We start from the raw sequence: 21227 nt of genomic DNA, 5'->3' as shown, positions 1-21227 counted from the left end.
CATCGTCGCAGTGTTTATCACGTTGTATCCTAAGTACAGTATTGTTTCTGTATCCATCATCTTGTGCATTAGCTCGCCCGTGGCTTATGTAATCCCCACTGCAGGTTTGAACCCTTCAGCATCATCAGTCTCTATCCCCCTCTTCCCCTGCTAACCACCATTTTACTCTGTTTTTTTTCTTTCTTTCAAGTTTGACAGCTTTAGATTCCTCATAGAAGTGCAGACGGTGCTTGCCTTTGTCCGTCTGACTTAGCTCACTTAGCATAATGCCCTCAGGGTCCGTCCATGTTGAAAGTGGCAAGACGTTCTCCTTTCTCGTGGCTGAATAATATCCTGTTGTTCGTGTGTACCCCATCTTTATTATCCACTCACCCGTTGATAGCATTTGGCTTGTCTGTGCCTTGACTGTTGTGAATAATGCTCTGATGACCCAGATAGCTCTTGGAAATCCTGCTCATTCTTCCGGGTGTGTACATTGGCTGGTAGATTGTAGATGGGTTAGTAGATCCATCTTTAATTTCTTGAGGAGCCTCCATGTTGTTTTCCATAGTGGTTGAACCAATTTATATTCCCACCAACAGGATACCAGCGTGCCCTTTCCCCCATATCCTCACCGGTGTTTTGTTTTTTTTTTTAACGTTTATTTATTTTTGAGACAGAGAGAGACAGAGCATGAACGGGGGAGGGGCAGAGAGAGAGGGAGACACAGAATCGGAGGCAGGCTCCAGGTTCTGAGCCATCAACCCAGAGCCCGACGCGGGGCTCGAACTCACGGACCGGGAGATCGTGACCTGGGCTGAAGTCGGACGCTTCACCGACTGAGCCACCCAGGCACCCCCTCACCAGTGTGTTTTCTAGGTGCTGGTCACCTGGCAGGGGCGACATCCATACTGGAGTGAGCTCCCCCGCCCCAGCTGCCAGCAAGTGCGGGGTAACTGCTGCTCCCCTCTACTTGGGAGAGCCTCCTACTTGAGCACGGGGTGCACAGCCAGGCAGCCCTTCCACCGGCTGTCCTGCCCTCTGTCTTGCACGTTCATCTTTCCCCCACGGCAGAAAGGACTTCGGCCGGAGGGCACTCCCAGATCCCTTGGGGCGGGGGGATCTCGCTTTGTCTAACGCAAGGCGAGAACGGATTTCTGTTCCTTCCTTCCCTCTCCCTACCGCTAAATCCTGTCCCCTCTGTCCTGACATGACACGCTGAGTAAGGCCTGAGTAAAGGGCAGTTCCCAGGATCACCGGACACGAGACCCTGTGTTTTCCTTTACTGTCCGGTGGCACTTGAGTTCTGTCCACGTCCTGTCACCAGGCCCAGCCAGTGCCCCCCAGGTCAGTGGTCAGCTTTGTTCCGTCAGCCAGTCGGCCGTGGATTGCCGGCTGAGGAGTTCGTGTTAGGAGTCTCCTCCTAACGGAAACCCAGAGGGCTGAACAGAAGCAGTGGAGGTGACGTTTGTACCCCCACACTCCCATCTCTGAAGGGGAGTTGTACCAGATCGCACCTTCTGAGGGAGATGGGAGCCGATGGTAAAACGTCGTGCTTCCAGAACGAGCTGCGGGGTCTGCAGAGGAAACCTCCCGCCAGCCCGGCGCTCACAAAGATGCCGAACCGAAGGTCACAGGGGTGAGTTGTGCTGACGGTGTCTTTTTTCTTATCCCCTGCAGCGGCCGCCAGCATCATCCACAGACGGTCCTGCTGCCCTCAGACTTCATCTTTGAACTACCCGACACATCTTTTCTCTCTTTCTTAAATTTTTTTTTTTAACGTTTATTTATTTTTGAGACAGAGAGAGACAGAGTATGAACGGGGGAGGGGCAGAGAGAGAGGGAGACACAGAATCTGAAACAGGCTCCAGGCTCTGAGCTGTCGGCACAGAGCCCGACACGGGGCTCGAACCCACGGACCGCGAGATCATGACCTGAGCCGAAGTCAGACGCTTAACCGACCAAGCCACCCAGGCGCCCCTTCTCTCTTTCTTGAACTCATCTGGTGGTGCCCGTTCCCAAGTCCCTCCTGGGGGAAGTACCCTATTTTGTTCTTGTTGTGGTGCTTTTTTTTTCCCCCTTAACTTTCTAAAACTAAGGTACGATGATACCCGTGCACAGAAGTGCGTGCTTCATAAAGGTACAGCGCACTGAGCTATCGCAGGCAGCTCGGCCAAGTGACCATATGCCAGGATAAGACCCAGGACGTCGCCAGTCCCTCAGAAGGCCTCTGCCCTCCCCCGCGGCCATCCCCTGCTTCCTCCTCAAGGTAGCAACCGGCCGCACTTGTAACTCTGTACTGGATCTGGCCGGTCCTTGAACTTTGTATGAACTAGTTCATTTAATACGTGCGCTTTCGTGTCTGGCTTCTTCCCTTCAACATTATTTGTGAGGTTCATCTGGGTTGTTGGGATTTCGACCTTTAACATCTGGGCCTCTGGGTCAAATAGGAAGGAACTCCTCCGTGGCTGAGATTCTAAATTCCGTAGACTGTAACTTTGCCCCTGCGGGTTCCCCCTTTCCGCTGTGGTATTTGTTCTTGTCAGGAAGCCGGGCGAGCCCTCCTCCCGAGTGTTTCTCCAGAAGGTGGTAGGACTCCGCTTTCTTGTGCCCTCCTCGTTGACAGGACTTGGCTCAGAATGACTTTTGAGTGTTTACAGAAGTTAAATGCCGCCTCAGCAGACAAGAAGTGGCCTGGGATTCTTGGCCAAATTAGGCCACTGCCTTTTTCAGCCCAGCAGGGCCCGGGTGATGTTTTAAAAGACAGCGAACTCTCTAGAACTTCAGGTTCAGAACCGCTGATGCCGTAAAGGTTCCACGTCAAAAGGTCTGTCTTCTGAAATCGTGTGTCATAGTTGATGGCCTTTCAGAGACGGCTGCTAATTTATCCGAAATGCTCTTCCGTTGTACAGCAGACATGAAAACAACAGCCCCAAAGATCTAGCCCTTTCCTGCACGTGTGCTCAGAATTCAGTCACCTCATAAATAAATTACTCTTTTAAAAATTCTTTTCCGATCATTTCTCACATTCTTATGGAACATAGTTGGTACAGTATAAACACTGTTCTTATGGCTTTAAAATTAATAATTGTAATTATTGTTTGTGGCTGCAGAGTCTACGAATGGCACAGTGAGGGGGTGTGTAATGTCCCAGGAAGGTGGTGGGTGATCCGTGAGCGGCATAACCAGTCCCTTGTTTTTGGACAGGGCAGCATTTTCCGTTTTCTCCCCACTAGAACTTAGGTGGCAAGAAACCCTTTCTCGCATGTGAACTTTTCCTTCTTTTGACCTAATTCCTTAAGACTCATTTCTGGGAACGGGATGGCTGTTGTGTCTCGGGTGTTCTAACGGTGCATCACGCTGCCCACTTAATGCTCTCAAAGCATTGTGCCAGAAATAAGGCAGTGTTCTGGCTCAGCCCTCTCAGGCTAGTTCCCCATGTTGCTGGAAATGGTCCGTTTCTTGGATTAATGTGTGTCAGATCTCACCATGTCACCGTAATTTTCAATTATTTGGTAACCCAGAACTGAACAGGTAAATTGGAGGATTGAATGGATGGACTCAGTTGATCTGCAGGAAGCGTTTAGAATGTTGGCTGGTTTGTGGTGCTAGATGTAGGTGTTTGATATCAGTGGGCCTTCTTTTGATAACTGAAATGAAGTAATCCTCTCTTGATGAATTGTTTGTTCACGTCCTGTTTTCATCTGTTTGCTTTCTGGAGTCTTGGCGCTTTAGATTCCTGCATTCACTGATTTCATTCGACAGCCACATTTGTTGGGACTCTACCGGTTGCACTTGAGGTCACTGAAGCAGAAAAGGGGCCTTTGTTATAATGGTACCAAGGGATCTTGTAGAGACTGAGGTCTCTGCGTGTTTGGTGACTTCTTCCCAGAACTGACTTCATCTCCTCCTCATGTGGTTTGGTCCGCCTCATCTTCCTGGCTTAGCTTGGCTGTCACTTCCTCACAGAAGCCTGTTTTCATTCCATTCCGTTCCATTTCGTGGTGTCTGTTCTGGGGAGAGACGGAGTATGGCTGAGCTGACACCCTGTTGGGGCTTTGTTGTAACTCGCCACTGGCCCTACAGCCAGGATGTGCTCACTGCCACACCGTCCCTGTCCTCAAAGTACCCACAACCGGCGAGGGGGCCAGCAGACCAGCCAGACCAGCCAGAGAAGGTTCGATGAGCCACTGGGATGCAGCAGTGGACGATACAAGAACAACGGACAAAAGCTGAAAGGTTCCACTGTCATGAAGCTACGTGAATAAACAAGATATGGCGTAGCACGATCGAGATGTGAAAATAGCAGCCCAGTGCCTGAGTCCATCCTCGGAGCGGGCAGGGGTTACCTCCCCATGCTTGTAATGAAGCCACCGAGTGGCAGAGAAGAAAGAGCCCAGGGTCACACAGGGCGAGCTGGGCAGAGCCAGAAAGAATGTTCTTCCCTTCCACTGACCCTTCTTGGGCACCCCTTTCTAACGGGCCACCATCCTGTGCCATGGCCTTTATGGTGCAGACATGTCCGTTGCTGTTACAAATTCTGTTCCTTTTGGGGAATCTGTGTCCTGCCCGCATTAGCCGAAGGATTGTTATGTGGCTCTAAATGGGGTCCTTGGGATCCAAATCCGGGCTGGGAGGTGACTCCTGTCTGCTCCGAGGATGGACTCGGACGCTGGGTGGCAAATGCCTGAAAAGCCGCCCCGAAGAGATGAGTCTGAGGGTCCACGCAGGCGGCCGGCAGCAGGCCCTGCCCCACCTCGGCCACTCGGGACAGCCGTTCCAGAGCGACTCTGGTCCTATCACTTTGGCCTCACCGGCGTTCTCTGGGACAATCCGGGGATAGGTCTGACAACCCGGCAAGTTGCTCAGATTCTCGATCCCAGTTCTTCGTCCCGGAGAGAGGTTAGCACTGCCTGCCTCCCCAGGTTTTGGGGTACCCGGCTGAGATCACAGACATCCAGTCCCAGCACAGCTGCTGATGGACAGTAGCCCAGTGGGTAGAGCTTGCCAGTACTCGTGGGAAGAACGGATTAACGTCTTACGCAAGCAACCTCTTTCTTTCTGTGTCATCAGTCTTTTCTTTTCCTGGGCTGTGGTGTGAGCCCGATACAGCCATCTCACCGCCGGCCCTTCGAGGTCACTCTGGCCTCGGGTAAATACTACGTTTTCCGGCCGACTCTCCCTGCAGCTCTCAGGAGTATCTTGACCGAAAACAAGATAGTCTCAAAGCATTGCTCTTTTATGATCAGTCATGGATCTACACTGCATTATTTTAATTAGGCAGCAAAAGATTATGTCAAGTGCTCTCCCAGGCCTGTGGATCGGGGTGTGAGGGACTGCTGAAACACTCGTCATAACTGCTTCCCAGACTCCGAGACTTCTGTAGGGCTGGCTTGAGGAGCCACCTTCTTCCTTGTCTCTCGCAGAGAGTATATCCATACTCTCTGGGAGTATATCCATAAAAGGCTGACTCTTGATCCCAAGTGAGGTGATTATTCCATTTATTCATTGCAGAGCATCTTTCTAGCACTTAATCTTTTACTCTTGGAGCCAAGTGTATTGGTAATGAGTGAAAATATTTATCACTTTGGAGAATGGCTGTATCATCTTTCCTCCCGCTTCTGTGGCAGTGGGGAACCCGGCACCATTTTGCTCAGGCTGCCTGAGCACAATAATGATGCATTTATGTGAGTCACGAGTCCGCGTGGAAGTATGTGTGGCTGAGGTTCTATCCAAGGTGTGTAGAAATGGGCGTCTCTGTGTTTGAAAAAAGATGATGCTATATTTAAGAACAAGTAGCCATTGGTCTCTGATTATGACTTTTCTGCCTTTCATGTGGAAAGGTTTTCCCCACACTTAGGGCTTGCAACATTAGCGGAATCTAGAATTTGAGGTGCGTTCCCCTGGAATGAGGTTGTAATTATATTCACCTGTTTATAGTATTGTTTCCTTTTGCCACTTCTGCCGTGTTGCTCACGTAAGATACACAAAATTTCCTTTTTGTTCCTTGTCCAGTTCAGTTCAGTAAAACGCACAGAATATGTTTGCTGTGTGCCGTGCACTCAGGCCCTGGGGGTGCCGGGATGGAGAAGACACGGTCCCTGGGGGCAGCCAAGGCAGCCCAGGCTTGTGGCCAGGCAGTGGCGATGCTCAGAGTCGGGCACGGACAGGAGTATGTGGATGTGGAGAGGGTGTGTGGGAGAAGGAGGCGGGGAGCTCACTCCTAGCCCCGTTGCCGGAGATGTTATTCAACTTGAGTTGTGAGTTACAGTGGAGAATGGCCAGATGCCTAGAAGCAGTGCACCCCAGGCACGGAAATTGTTAGCAAAGGCTCGGCAGAATGTTGCCAGAACAGAAAGACTTCCTAACATGCAGGGTGGAAGTCAGAAGGGTCAGGCCCGGGGGGTTAGTTCGGTTCTGTGGGGTCTTCTGTGCTGTGGTCTGAAACTTCAAATTTGTTCTGCCTGTTGGAGTCATTGGTGGGTGTGCAGGAAGGGCTGTGGGAGAGCTTATGTGCGAGATCATCTGGATGGAGGACGGGCATCCGTGTGGATGGATGGATGACGGACGGAGGGAGGAGGAGGAAGGCTGGGTAGGTGGGGGGACGAGCGGTTAATTGATGGATAGCTGGATGGGTGGATGACGGATGGGAGAGTTGCCTGAAGGCAAGGACACCGGGTTAGAGGCTTTTCCCTTGTTCAGGGAAGAAATGAGGAGGGCCTCCACCAGTGTGGAGGTATCGCAACAGAGAAATAGGAGTATTTAGGAGGTGAGATCAGGGCTGAAAAACTGAGGTGAGTGCAGCTGGGGTCACGGAGATGTTGCGGAAGGCTACCAGGTCTCTGACTTAGTGATTGGTGTGGGGGCTGGGGTGACGGCGAGGAACTACGGGGGCTGGAGATAGGACCCAGTTGATGGGGAAGAGAATACATCCAATTTAGCACCTTTGGGTCAGCTAAGCAGTAGTCCAGCAGATAGTTGGATACTCAGGTCTCAAGATCGGGGAAGGGTCGAAGACGCAGAAGAATGAAGAAGAGTCAGAGTGGAAGGTACAGATTTTGTCATTAAAGGTTTGCAGAAGTCCACAGGGGAAGGTTATACGCAGGGACGCTTGTAGCAGAAGAGTGGAGTGTGGGCCAGAGCGTTGTTGTGGAATGCGGGTGTGTAAAAGGCGTGGTTGGGAGAGAATGCCTCGCCGACACCGAGGATGCTGGCCTGTTAGCAGAGGCACGTGCAGCAGAGTCCAGTCTGATGGACTGAGGCCCGCCACTGGCTGGGCATCACGGGTTTTCCTTGGTGAGAACGGCTTTCCGGTGACTGGTGCCGTGAGGCATTTTCACTTGGTTTGAGAGAGCATCGGACGGGAGGCTGCAGGCTGCAGAGGGAGGGAACCCTCACCCGGCTCGTCTGAGAAGGAGAGAAGCGCCGGGCCCCTGGGAGGGGCCCGTGGCTCTGTGCTACCACGTGCCGTGGCTGTGCTCCTGGCTCCCCGATGGGCTCGTGCCCTTAGAAACTGCTGGGTGAGCAACTGACCGCTACCAGAAGTAGGTCAGGTTTCTATTGGGTCGTGCGTCTGTGCCACTGGTTTTACTTCTGCTAACCAGGGGTAAAAAAAGGTAGTGTGCCCGTATATCCATTCGTTGGTCTTCACAAATAAATTGTGGGCTGCTTCATCCCAGTAACGAATGCCTGCGTATCGCCCAAAGAGCAGTGTTTTCTGCTTCTGTGCAGTTTCTTTCTAGCATCCCCCAGACCTGCCTTTCATGTCCCCACCAAGGTAGGGGTTCCAGACACACGTCTTGCTGCCTTGCTGAGGGGCTCTGCCTTCTCCTGGCTCTTGGGGACGGTGCGACGCTCTCGGTCACGTGCCACAGGCCCTCGGTGCTCCAGCCCCACAGCCTCTCCGGGGCCAGGGCTTGCCCCACCGTAGACCTTGCGCTTTAGGTCCTGGAAGGAAGACCCAGCTATTCTGGTGTCCTGGGCACCCAGGGTCCTCACCTCTGTGCTTGCCGTGTGCACCTCTTTTCTCTAGTCGGCCAGACACACCTTAGACACCTTACCCTCCCTTTAGGAGCCTGCTCAGATGTCGTTGCTCGTGGGGTCCCCCCCACCCCCAGGCCCGGCCGGCTGTTTTTCTCCCTCCACGGCCAGCCCCTTTGTGTTGCCACTTGTGTGGACAGAGTGTGCTGTGCTGCCTTGTGTCTGTGCACGTGGGCTGTCCCCCCGGAGGTTCTGGACTTCCCACACGGCAAGGGGCATCCTCGCGCACCTGGTTCCGTGCGTGGCCCTTGACGCACTCGCTCACCTTGTCCTCCCTTGTTTCCAGGGAAGCAGTTCAAGTGCACGGTGTGTGACTACACGGCAGCCCAGAAGCCCCAGCTGCTGCGGCACATGGAACAGCACGCCTCCTTCAAGGTGAGAGGACTCGGCACGTGGGGCCCGTGCTCATGCTGCGAGTACGTCGCGCGGCAGAGTGGAGAAGTCACTCTCCGGGGCGCTCCCCTCGCTCCCGGGCCCCCGTAGCTCGTACACGTGAAGCCTGGGGCAGAACTCCCGTCGTGGTGTGCCCCCCCCTCCCCTTCCAGAAGTGTGGCATTTCTCTGCCCCTTGGAGACCAGGTCCAGGGAGGGACTGCGTGTGACGCTGCAAAGGCCGGGGAAGAGGCTGCTGTCACTGTGGAGACCCACAGCGCTTTAGAGGAGAGGATGTGAGCCGTAAGGAGGGCCGCTTCAGGTCCTGGCTGGCCTCCGGTGTGTCCCCGGCACAGCAGGTGTGACGATGCCCCCCCGGAGAGCTAGACTTGGTGTCCGTGCGGTGCCCGGAGGGTTGCCGTGGCTCTGGAGCTCGTGGCGCTCGTGCTCGTTTCATAGCTGTAGCTGATCTGTCTTTCACGTACCCGCTGATTTCCACCTGGCCGCTGCTCGTACCGCAGTTACGGCCACAAGAACCGCGGTCCGGTGAACTTGTCCCATAGAGACTTCTGCTCAGCACGGGCAACTCAACCTGAAAACCGCTGCCGCTCCCACATGTACGCATGGTGATGGAAAACAGGGCGCCCTGAAATGTTTGTGGAGACCGTGCACCCCGAAACCCGGAGAACGTAGCACGTGGGAGGGGCTGTAGGCCGCCACACCGGCAGGCTGCGTTTACTGAGCCACTACTGTATGCCTACGCTCTGCATCAGCTCGCACCTCCCCGACAGAGGACACTATCATCCCTGTTTGATAGAACCCCACCCAGAGAAGGTACGCGATCACCTGTCAGGCTTGTCTGCCGCGCCCGTATCTACAGATGTCAGTCACTGTTGTAATACTGACCTACCTGTGTCGTGACCGCTCTGAGGGGACGAGGACCCGCCCCCTCCCCCTCCCTTTCACTGGCAAACTCTTCTGATGCTCAGAACAGCCCTGCGAGAGAGGAGTTCTCAGGATCTTGCCTCATTTAGTTAAGAAACCCAGTGGCTCAGAGGGGTTACGGGCTTTTGTGCATTAAACATCCAGGAAGTGAAGGAGTCAGAACTTGCACTTGGCCTCCGAGTCCAAGGCGTGGGGTTCTCCAATCGTGTCTTCTCAGTAATTGTCTTCGGTGGGGGAGGGGGGGGGCACACAGGAAACCGTGAGGGCGCCACACCTGTTGCCTGCCTAGCTACTCTACTGTGGCCTCAGCGGACCTGTGTTTCACAGGCAGGACTGGCACGTCAACTTGTGGGGGTGGCAGGAGGTTCATGAGCATCCTGCAGATTTTGAACAGGATTAAAGTGAAGAGTGTTATCTCAGGTTTCACAGCCGCAGATGTGTTTCTCTGGGGGACCCTGGGCTGTCGGAGACCGCGCAGTTTGGGTGCTGGGAACAGATCGCTGGGGGGGCCCTCACTCTGTAGACAAGAAAGTTGGACCAGGCAAGGTTATTTACCGTCCTCACTCTCCCAGGATTGGAACCAGATTTTTCATTTGTTCCTTGGTTCTCAGTGCGGAACCTTTTCCTTCACCAAGCAGGTGCAGCTGGACGGTCTCTCTGCCCCGGAATCCTCACTGCTTTCTTTCTCAGATTTGTAGCGTCTTTGGCTTGTGTGCAGAGGAAGTGGACTTGAGGATCGTTTGAGCTCAGGTGTCCCTTCCTATGTAGTTCTCAACTGTTTCCGGCTGTCACACGGCTACCATGCGCTGCTGGGACCTCGGGAGTCACGGGGCCAAGCTGGCCTTGGGGTCAACTCCGGTTCCTATGGGCTTCCTGGGGCTTCAGGTGCCCTGCCCCCGCTGGAGCGAGAACCACTCAGACCTTGGCCTCTCTCCTCCTCCAGGCTGGGTTCTCTGGTGTTTCTCACGAGACTGGGACTGACAAGCAAAACGAAGCTGGTTCCTGCCAACCATCCTTATTCACGCTGACAGGTTATCACCCTTCCCTTTGGTCGCTATCATAGTTTTCTGTCACTGCTCTAACCAACACCTCCAACTTGGCAGCCGAACACTACCGGGCATTATCGTGCAGTTCCGAATTCCAGCACGGGTCTCACCGAACGGCCGGGTGACGGCAGGGCCGCGTTCTTTTGGGAGGCTCTCGGAGAAAATCCATCCCCGTGCCTTTTCTGGCTTCTGGAGGCCACCTGCACTCCTTGGCTCCTGGCCTCAGCCCTCCATCTTGAAAGCCAGCAACACAGCATCCCACCTCTGCTCTGACTCTCTTCTGCCTCCTTTCCGCCTTTCACCTGTGAGGACCTTTCACCTGTGGGCCACGTGGATGGCCCACGAGAAGGTCCATACCTTAAGGTCAGATGATTAATAGCCTCAGCCCTACCTGTGGTCTTAACTTCTCTTTGTCATGCAAGCTTCCAGACATCAGGACTTGGACATCTTTGCGGAGGCATTATTCCCCCTGCTGTATCCCGCCCCGCCCTGCTCTGTTTTCTTCCTTTCGCATCTGCTCCCTGGCAGATTTCTATCAAAATCCAAAAATACACAGTATGTGTGGTCGCACACTCCCTCTGCCTACCAGTGGCAAACATTACTAAGAAATCAGGCCCCTCTGTTTTATCAGTCCTCGATGGGGCCTCAAAGCCTTTGTGCAGACACTACTAATCTATTGCAGTTGACTTTCAAAAGGAAACCAATTTGGTTTTCTAGATCTAGATGTATAATTTGCAATATATTAATTTGTGTCAGGAAACACTGTAATAAGGGCAAACTCTTGTATTGCCTTTTAAAGTTGCATGTTGTTATTTATTTATTTTAAGAATAATATGTGTTCACTAAATAAGATTTGGAAAGCGCTTTTCGTTCCCTTTCTTTGTAGAATTTCTGGATATATTAATTTTTTTAGACGTAATTGAGGTCTTACTGTAAACGAGCATTTTTGGGTGGAGATGAAAACATCAGCTTTGCCGCCGATAAAGCTCTATTAGAGAATGCAGCTTAAATGAGTGGCCAGATGGTTTGCTAAGAATACTTTGCGTTTGAGTTAGAATAGCCTCCCAGTCGAAGGCAGGGCTGGAGAGTCTGCCTGATTAGGACATTATAAATATTGCCTTTTTTAAATTATCACTTCATAGGCATTTTCCCATTTTATGAAAATATACTTACTGTAAAACTACTTTTAACGGCTGCTTAAGGATGAGTGTCACAGTTTAATTACCCATTCCCCTTGTAACTGGACAGTTTGGTTGTTTCCAGTTTTTGCCGTTAAAAGTAACTCCACGATGGACGTCTTCATGCCGAAAGCATTTCCAGGTCATCGTGATATCGAAAGGACTGTGAAACATGGCACGAAGCCCATCAAACCACTGAGAATTCATAGGCAGCCAGGGTGTTACATGTGCTTCTTGGCAGCTGTAATTAAAATGCATTCCCGGGGGTGGAACCGACGCTATCAATCCTAAGCACTTGCCCAGGAAGATGCCTGCACTGGGGTGGGGCTGCCACGGAGCCAGGGGCCTCCAAACAAAATGGGCTCGTTCCCTCCCTCTAGCTGCTCAACTCTTTGCTTCCTTGCAAATAAATAAGCCAGCATGCTGCCCAGTAAGGCGATGCGATCACGGGCTGGACTCCCCTCGTTCAGTTTTCTCTCTCTGCGTTGGGCTGCATGAACCCACAACTCTGTTGAGAGAAATGTTCTCAATGATGGGGCTAGGTGACCCAGTGGTGATCTCCTTACACGTGATAAAAAGTGACTTTATTTCATTTAAAAAGTTTTATTTTAAAATTTATTTATTTATTTACTTTTAATTTTATTTTAGAGAGAGAGTAGGGGAGAGGGGCAGAGGGGGAGAGAGACAGAGAGACAGAGAGAGAGAATATCTCAAGTAGGCTCCACACTCAGTGGTGAGCCTGATGCAGGGCTTGATCCCACGACCCCGGGATTGTGACCTGAGCCGAAATCAAGAATCGGATGCTCAACTGACTGAGCCACCCAGGCGCTCCTAAAATAACTTTAGACTCCCATAAAGTCTGGTGGATTTCCCAGGTACCTATCCCCGCCTCTTCCCTTGATGATAATGTCTTCTTTAACCATAGACTGCTGTCAAAACTGGGAAATGGACTTTGGTATCCTATTATAAACTAAACTGCAGGCCTCAGTTGGATTTTACCAGTCTTCTTTCTTTCTTAATTAATAAAGTATTTTTTTTTAATTTTTTTTTTGACGTTTATTTATTTTTGAGACAGAGAGGGACAGAGCATGAACAGGGGAGGAACAGAGAGAGAGGGAGACACAGAATTTGAAACAGGCTTCAGGCTCTGAGCTGTCAGCACAGAGCCCGACACGGGGCTTGAACTCACGGACCGTGAGATCATGACCTGAGCCGAAGTTGGACGCCTAACCGACCAAGCCACCCAGGCGCCCCTAAAGTATTTTTAAAGTAGTGTTAGATTCACAGCACCATTGAGAGGAAAGTACAGAGAGTTCCCAAATACCGTCTGGCCCTGCTCCCCACATACAGCCTCCCCCATTTCCAACATCCCCACCAGACTGGTACACTTGTCACAACGGATGAATCTATAGTGATACATCATGCTCACCCAAGGCCATACTCTACATTAAGGCTCAGCGTTGGTGTTCTCTTTGGGTTTTGACTGATGCGTCATGACACGTATCCACCATTAAGATTCTCATGCAGAGTGATCTCGCTGCGTTGAAAGTCCTCTGTGCTCTTCCCGTTCATCCCTCCCTCTCCCTTCTGCCCTGGCAACCACTAACGCTTTTACTGTCTCTGCAGTTTTGCCTATTCCGGGATGTCCTAGAGTTGGAATCATACAGTCTGTAGCCTTTTCAGACTGGCTTTTTCACTCAGTAATATACATTGAAGGTTTCTCCATATCTTTTCATGACTTGAGAGTTCATTTCTTTTTAGTGCTGAGTAATATTCCATTATCTGGACGGGCCACTGTTCATTTACCCACTCATCTACTGAAGAACATCTTGGTTGCTTCTAAGTTTTGGCAGTTATGAATAAAACTGCTTAAACAGTGTGTGCAGACATAATTTCCTAACTCCTTTAGGTAAATACTAAGGGCTGTGATTGCTGGATTGTGTGGTAGGAGTATGTTTAGCTCTGCGAGAAACGGCCACACTGTTCTCCAAAGTGACTGTACCATTTTGCATCCCCTCTAACAGTGCGTGAGACTTCCTGTTGCTCCACATCTTTACCAGCATTTGGTGTTGTCAGTGTTCTGGACTTGGGCCACTCTGACAGCTGTGAGGTGTATCACCTCAATCTTGCTTTAATTTGTATTTCCCTGATGACATACACAGTGGTGCATCTTCCCTTGCTTGCTCGTCATCTGTTTATCTGCTTTAGTGATGGGTCTGTTCAGGCTTTTCGCTCATTTTTAATCGGGTTGTTCATTTTCTTATTGCCAAGTTGTAAGAGTTTATGTACTTTGGAAAATAGTCCTTTATCAGATACATCTTTGCAAATATTATCTCTTAGTCTGCAGCTCATCTCTTCATTCTGTTGAATAACTTTATTTTTAAATAAAGTTTTACCTTTTCGTTTAAAGGGATACTTATTTAAAGAGGATGCTTATTTTTGCTAGCCCTGTATGTATCATTATGTGCTGCACTTGAGAGTTACATGCTGGCATTCATGGAGCCTCTGAAATTGGATTGTAATTACTGATTCTAAAAAGCAGAGTTGTGCTATTTTCTTTCCTGTTGTGAGAGATGTTGAGGTTGGGGTGGAGGTGCTGATGAGGGAGGGAGGGAGGGAGGGAGGGAGGGAGGAGGGGGAGAGAGAGAGAGAGAGGAGAGACAGGAGACAGAGGAGGAAGGAAATGGCTAGATGAGTGTCAGAGGAAAGGCAGGCTGGGGCTTGCATCACAACCCTGTATAAAAATGGTGCCACAAATCCACTATTTTAGCTGGTTTGGGGTCACTCTTCCCTCCCTGGCTTGTTTGCTATCCTAGTTGACTCACCCATTCATTCTAGGAAATTATTTCTGATTTTTCTCAGTGCACTTGTTAGCTATCAAAGCCAGAGAATGGTTCTTGAAGGTAGTATTTTTCCAAACCCAAGAAAGAAAATATTGATTGAGCACCTGGAGTTCTTTTTTTTTTTTTTTAATTTTTTTTTTTAATGTTTATTTATTTTTGAGAGACAGAGAGTGACAAAGAACGAGCAGGGGAGGGACACAGAGAGAGGGAGACACAGACTCTGAAGCAGGCTCCAGGCTCTGAGCTGTCAGCACGGAGCCCGAGGCAGGGCTCGAACTCACGGACCGCGAGATCATGACCTGAGCTGAAGTCGGACGCCCAACCGACTGAGCCACCCAGGTGCCCCGAGTACCTGGAGTTCTAATGATAATTGGCTTTATAATGTTTGTCTTACTTGTATCAATGATTGTCTCATATTAAAAATAAACTCCTCCAGGAAGCCCAGTTGAAAAGTAGGTAAAGAGAACAGGTCAGATAGCTCTTGGGTATGTGATAAGGTGTCTAACATCACTGATAATAAAAAAAAAAATAATAAAGTGAAAGCATACTAAGATACCATCGATTCGCTTATCAGATGAGTATACATTCCCAGGTTCGATAGCACAGTCTGGTGGTAAGGCCGTGAGGAGAGAGCCTTTCTCATGCCTTGCCATTGGGGCTGTAAAGGGTCCCAGCTGCAGGTGGCATAAGCTGTTGCTTGCCTCTTGTAAGAAGTGATCTGATCTTACGGATGCACTTGCTGACGTCCCGAGATGATGAGTATGTGGTATTATTCATTGAAGATAAGTGAAATGTTTGTGGATAGAGTAAGACTTAAATAGACAGGGGCACATCCAAAAACAGAATGCTGCACAGCTACAAAAACAGTATAAGGAGGCCCTTGACTTCCTTCCCTGGAAAGATATTACATAACAAAGTAGAAAAAGCAAGCTTTAGAACGACATAGTAATGCTGCCTTTGAGGTAAGAAAGGGCAAAGATGTATTTGTATTTATTTATGTCTACTTTAAAGCTTCTTTTTTTTATTTAAAAAAAAAATTTTTTTTAACGTTTATTTATTTTTGAGACAGAGAGAGACAGAGCATGAACAGGGGAGGGGCAGAGAGAGAGGGAGACACAGAATCTGAAACAGGCTCCAGGCTCTGAGCTGTCAGCTCAGAGCCCGATGTGGGGCTCGAACTCACGGACCGTGAGATCGTGACCTGAGCCGAAGTCGGACGCTTAACCGACCAGGCCACCCAGGCGCCCCAACTTTAAAGCTTCTTAAAGCTTATGCACAAAATAAAGAAACTGTGTGGTTGGGTAGGGAGGGCTGGGACTGGGTAGATGGGAGGCCGAGGCTCGAGGTGGGACTTTTTTCCCTGTGTGTAATGTTTGAACTGGGGGAACTGAATGTTTTGCCTGTTCAGTAAATTTAAGTAAGAAGCAAACCTTTAAATAAAAATGATCTTTTAGAAACGACCCAATGTCAAAGCAGAATGGTAACCCTGCTCGTCACCCTCACATTGTCTTGGGAAGGCGGTGACAAATTGCTCTTTGGTAGTTCATTGAGATTCTGTTTTGCCCTTGAAAATCTCCAAGAGCACTGAGGTATTGCAGAAAAACCCAGGATTTAGAACCAGACAGACTCAGGTTCAAATCCTGGCTGTGCCACTTCCAGTCTGTTTAATTTAACTTCTCTGTATAATTTGTTGTCTTAAAGATGCTGACAGTAATATCTTTCCCTGGTGTTGGAGATGCTAAAAGTGATACTGTTTTATGAGTAGTGGGTATGGTGCATGGTGGATGATAAAACGTTGGTTCTTTTCCCCTTCCCTGTCTTTAAAAATGACCCCAGTTTCTAAAAAAAAACTATAAGCCAAACAACAACAACAACAACAAAACCCAGCCTGATCTTGGTTTATTTTCCTTTTAGTGAGCTGAAATTTATGCTTGCAAGTCATTTATTCTAAACATTTTCCAGGTATTATGTTTTCTTCGTATGTATCTTTAGATGTCGATGTTATTTTATTTCCATTGTTGTTATTTGTGGCTTTGGAGTGGCAGAGAAGGATTAAAATCTTGATGGCCGCTACTTACTAACTAGATGACCTCTCGGGATTTTGATCCCTTGCCTTCTAGGGCCGCTGCCTCCTTATTTGGAAAATGGGAACAGTGATGTCATTATTTCAAAGGCTACTTCAGAAGGAGGGGTTGATTTGAAGGAGACCAGAATGGCTGTGTCCTCATGGCTTGGGGCAGACCTGGCCCATCAGCCCTGTGCTGGCCAGCATGAGGCGGACGGGTGTTGCTGGAGGGTCTCTGGCTTGCTCTTTTGTTAACGGGCCAGTTCTGGCCTCTTGGTTTCCCAAGCCCAGGAGATAGTCTCACTGAGCCTGGAGGCCAGCAGGCATCCTCGAATGCAGTACATTTTCATGTGGTTGTGGTGCGGGGGGTCCATGGACCATAATCCACCAGCCACCTCGCTGGCTTTTGAACTCGGAAGCAAACGTCCTGTCTGAATCTGCGTATTTAAAGTGTATTCCTGTAAATAGCGTATAGCTGGATCTTGGTTTGTGCCTGTGTGTGTGTGTGTGTGTGTGTGTGTGTGTGTGTGTGTACACACGACCAGTCTGACAATTCCTGCCCTTTCGTTGGAGTGCTTAGTCCATTTACATTTAATGTAAGTTTTGACATATCTCACTTGAAAAGTGCCATCTTGGTATTTAGCTACAATTGATTTTCTTTTAAGCGGTTGCTAAACATATCATATTATGCATCTATATTGTAATACATTCTAGCTGGCTCCAGATACACTATTTCATGAACAGTGTAAGAAGCATGCAACACTGTAATTCGTATCATTTCCCTCCTACCTTTTGTGCTCTGGTAGTCATGTATGTTACTCCTACTTGTTATAAATTCCATACAGCTTTATCATTCTTTGCTTTATACAGTTATATTGAAAATATATATGTGGAAATATAATTTTAAAAATGTCTAATATTTCCTTATATATTTAGTTTTGTGGTGTTCTTTTAAATTTTTTAATGTTTTTATTTATTTTTGAGGAAGGGGAAGGCAAGGGGAGAGAGAGAGAGGGAGACACAGAATTTGAAGCAGGCTCCAGGTTCTGAGCTGTCAGCACCGAGCCTGACGCAGGGCTCGAACTCATGAGCCGTGAGATCATGACCTGAGCTGAAGTCAGACGCTCAACCAACTGAGCTGCTCAGGCACCCCTGGTATTCTTTATTTTTTTATATATTTTCTTGCAGGCCTAGACTTCCATCTGATAAACTTTCCTTTAGTTTGGAGAACTTCTAGCGTTTGTTATATGCTTTTTTGCTGGAGTTAAATTATCTCAGCTTTTGTCTGTTTAGAAAATCTTCATGTTCATTTTTGAAGAATATTTTGATGACTGTAGATCTGTAGCGGGACATCACTCTAAAGAGTTGTTCTGTTATGTTTTGTCCTTCGCTATTTATAATCCTTAGCATTTCTCCCCATATTTAATGGGCCCTTTTTTCTCTGGTTTTAAGACTTTCCTCTCTTCCTTTGGTTTTCATCATATTAACATCAGTAAGTTTAGGTATGGCTTCCTAGTGTTTACTTTGCTTGGGTTTGTTGAGGTTTGGATCTTGTGGATCGATATGGTTCATCAGTTTCAGACCATTCTCTTCTCAGCCATTATCTCTTTATTATTACTTCCTCTCTATTTGTTTTCCCTCCTCCAGGATGATAACACATCATATATATTAACCTGTTAGATATGTCACAGCATTCAAATGATCTCTCTCTCTCTCTCTTTAAATCTTCTTTTTGTGTTTCAGTTTATATGATTTCTTTCAGTCGTCTTCCCCTCCTCCTCCTCCTCCTCCTTCGAGATAGAATGTTAAGCAGGCTCCATGCCTAGCATGGAGCCTGTTTGGGGGCTTGATCTCATGACCATGAGACGAAATCAAGAGTTGGATACTTAACCGATTGAGCCACCCAGGTACCCCTCAGTGTATATGATCTCTACTGATCTTTTTTCAAGATTACTTATCCTTTTCCCGATACATCAAATCTGCTAGATACTCAAACTACTTATTCATTTCTGTTTTTCTTTTTTTAATTTCTAGCATTTTCATTTGGTTCTTATAGTTTTTGTCTCTCTGCTAAGATTTATCAACTGGTCACACATGTTTTTCATTTGAGCCTTGAACACATTTGTCATCATTATTTAAATATTTATTTCTAAAAATGTAAGTATCTGAGCTATCTGTGCATCAGTTTCTGTTGACTTTTTTTTCTTGATTTGGGATCACATTTTCTTCTTTGCCTGTCTCATCATTTTCAAGTGAATGATAGGTTGTGAAACAGCATTAGAGACTGAGCTAAGTAATAATTGGCCTCTTTTCGCACCAGGACAGTAGTGTGGGGGGCTGTCCAGAAGATAGCTGACAGGCAGACCTCACTGCTGCCTGTGAAAGGTGTGCTCACAAGCTTGGCCCTTGGCTGGCATCTGGACCTTGGACATAGGAAGGTTTCCCATAACCCTCATTGACAGGAGAAGTTTCCTGTGCCTAACCTGTCCAAATGGCATTGTGCATACCAAATATCTGCTTCCTTCTGGGAGTCTGGAGTGTTGGTATGTGCTAGGCAGAGAGTTGCCCATGTGATTAGTTCCCCATAAAACCCTGGCACGGAGCTTCTAATGAACTCACCGGGCTGGTCCCATTTCACACGTGTTGTGACGGCTCGTTGCAAGGGAATTTCGGCTGCCCGGTGGGACTCTGCTGGGAGAGGACTCTTTGAAACTTATGCCTGGTTTCCCTTGGACTCTGTGCCTTTTCCCTTTGCAGATTTTGCTTTGCATCCTTTGGCTGTAAGGAATGATAGCAGTGAGTATCTGTATGCTGAGCCCTGTGAGCCCTCCTACCCAACCATGGAACGTGGGGGTGGTCTTGGGTCTCTCCCAGCACAGGAGTGAATAAATCTAGTCTGTCGCAGTTCCAGAGCCGGTTCTCCACTGTCGTCAGATGTTTTGGGAAAAGGATCGGGTCTTTCCTTTCAGCAAGGCTGGGCATCTGAGCGCAGCGAGAGGCTCCAGGATTCGCTTTCTGTTTCACAGCACAGCTGCTGGCTTTCCAAACTATGTGGGCTCCCTATCAGCTTTACAGGCAGGCTGCCAGCTTTTCGAGGTGCTGGGATGATCCTGTTTCTCTCCAGCATTCTCCTTGGGGAAGCTCTCTCCCCTCTCTGCCCGGCCCAGCCTCGGGAGAGCCAGGTTGCCTGGTGAAGGCTTTTGCACTTTCATAAGGGTGGTGCTGGACTTCCCCTCCCCTCGCCTGCTTTGGGCCAGGGGTCCTCACTGCCATGTGTGAGACCCAGTCCCTGAGGGCTGGGGTGGGTTCTCTCCCTCCTCTCCTGCCCTGCTCCCTTGTTGTACCTGCTGAAGTTCCCCATTTCACAGGGAAAAGGTGAGTAGGCCACAGGGATGAGAGCAGCCACCGGGCTCTTCTCTCCTAGGCAGTGTCTGCTCACTTCTGGAATTCGGCTCACTTACGTCTCTCCGTGCCCTGACAGTCTGACGTTGTTTGCGTGGGAGCAACAGCCCCTTGTGGTTTTCGACACCCTGACTGGAAGCAGGAACGCCCCACCGTGTGTTTGTGACAGTGCACAGAGCAGGTGCCCAGTAAACGTGGCTGTCGACTCCCTCCCCCACGCACCCTGGATGTGTGGGAATTTGCTGGAAGTCTGGAGCCAGGAGGGTGTGTGAGGCGGCCGACTGCTGCTGTCACGAGTAATCTAAGTGGAGTCACAGTCACCAGGAGCTCTGCCAGCTTCGGGCGAGGGTTTTCTCCACGCATCATCACTCACAAGTAGGCCCGGGGAGACCTCGGGGCTTCTCAGACCCTTGGAAGCGTGTCAGTGGGAGAAACGACGGCAGGCAGCTTCGGCACAAGCCCCTGCCTTGCAGCTTAAGCGCTTTCTGGTTTGACTTTATGCATCACGGCTTTGTGGTCAGACGCTCTTAGAATCCAGACTTGCCACTTAACTACCTGTGTGGCCTTGGGCAAGACACCTAACGTCCGTAGCTTCTTTTTTTTTTTTTTTTTTTTTTTTAATTTTATTTACTTTGAGAGAGAGAGAGAGAGAGAGGGTCCCAAGCAGGCTCTGTGCTCCCAGCGAAGAGCCTGATGCAGGGCTCGGACTCCTGAACTGTGAGGTCGTGACCTGAGCGGAAACCAAAAGTCGGATGCTTAACCGACTGAGCCACCCAGGCGCCCCTGTAACTTCCTGGTAACGTGGTGATGAGGCAGTGCCTCTTGTCCCTTACAGGTTGTGAGTGCTAGTTGCAGGCTTCCTGGAGGGCTAGGAATGTTCTCCAACGTTCTCCAATGTTACTTCTCCAATGTTACTTCTGCCCAGACTCCGTCCCAGTTTTCTTCCTGGCTCTTTCCATCTGAAGATTGCCGTATGTGCACAGTGTCGTCCTCTTTATCATGCTTTCGTTCAAGATTCTTGGTGCCTGTGATGTGTTCTGTTTGCCTAATTCAGCGTCCAGTTGCCTAATTCCCCTGATTCGGTACATTCCTTTATTTATTATTTACTCTTAAAACATGTTTTTTAATGTTTATTTATTTTTGAGAGGCAGGGAAGGGGCAGAGAGGGAGGGAGACACAGAATCTGAAGCAGGCTCCAGGTTCTGAGCTGTCAGCACAGAGCCCGACGTGGGGCTCGAACCCACGAACCGTGAGATCATGACCTGAACTGAAGTTGGACTCTGATCTGACTGAGCCACCCAGGCGCCCCTGGTACATTCCTTTAAAACACACTTGGCCACATGGATACCTCAGTTAGC

General features: G+C 49.3%; 1 protein-coding gene across 13 annotated transcripts in view; it reads left to right on the top strand.

Moving 5' to 3' along the window:
- ZFAT (zinc finger and AT-hook domain containing) overlaps positions 1–21227 on the top strand; it is a 253317-nt gene that overhangs the window by 109236 nt on the left and 122854 nt on the right. For 12 of the 13 annotated variants that reach the window (XM_042923645.1, XM_042923643.1, XM_042923651.1 and 9 more), the window contains one exon: positions 8306–8394. In XM_042923645.1, coding sequence (XP_042779579.1) covers positions 8306–8394 — 89 coding nt within the window. Of the gene's footprint in view, positions 1–8305; positions 8395–10278; positions 10367–21227 lie in introns of all 13 variants that reach the window. The other variant, XM_042923654.1, reaches the window with a different exon arrangement.

This window comes from Panthera leo, chromosome F2 (assembly GCF_018350215.1).
Source record: "Panthera leo isolate Ple1 chromosome F2, P.leo_Ple1_pat1.1, whole genome shotgun sequence".
NCBI lineage: Eukaryota > Metazoa > Chordata > Mammalia > Carnivora > Felidae > Panthera > Panthera leo.
This window is presented reverse-complemented; position numbering and strand designations above follow the sequence as displayed.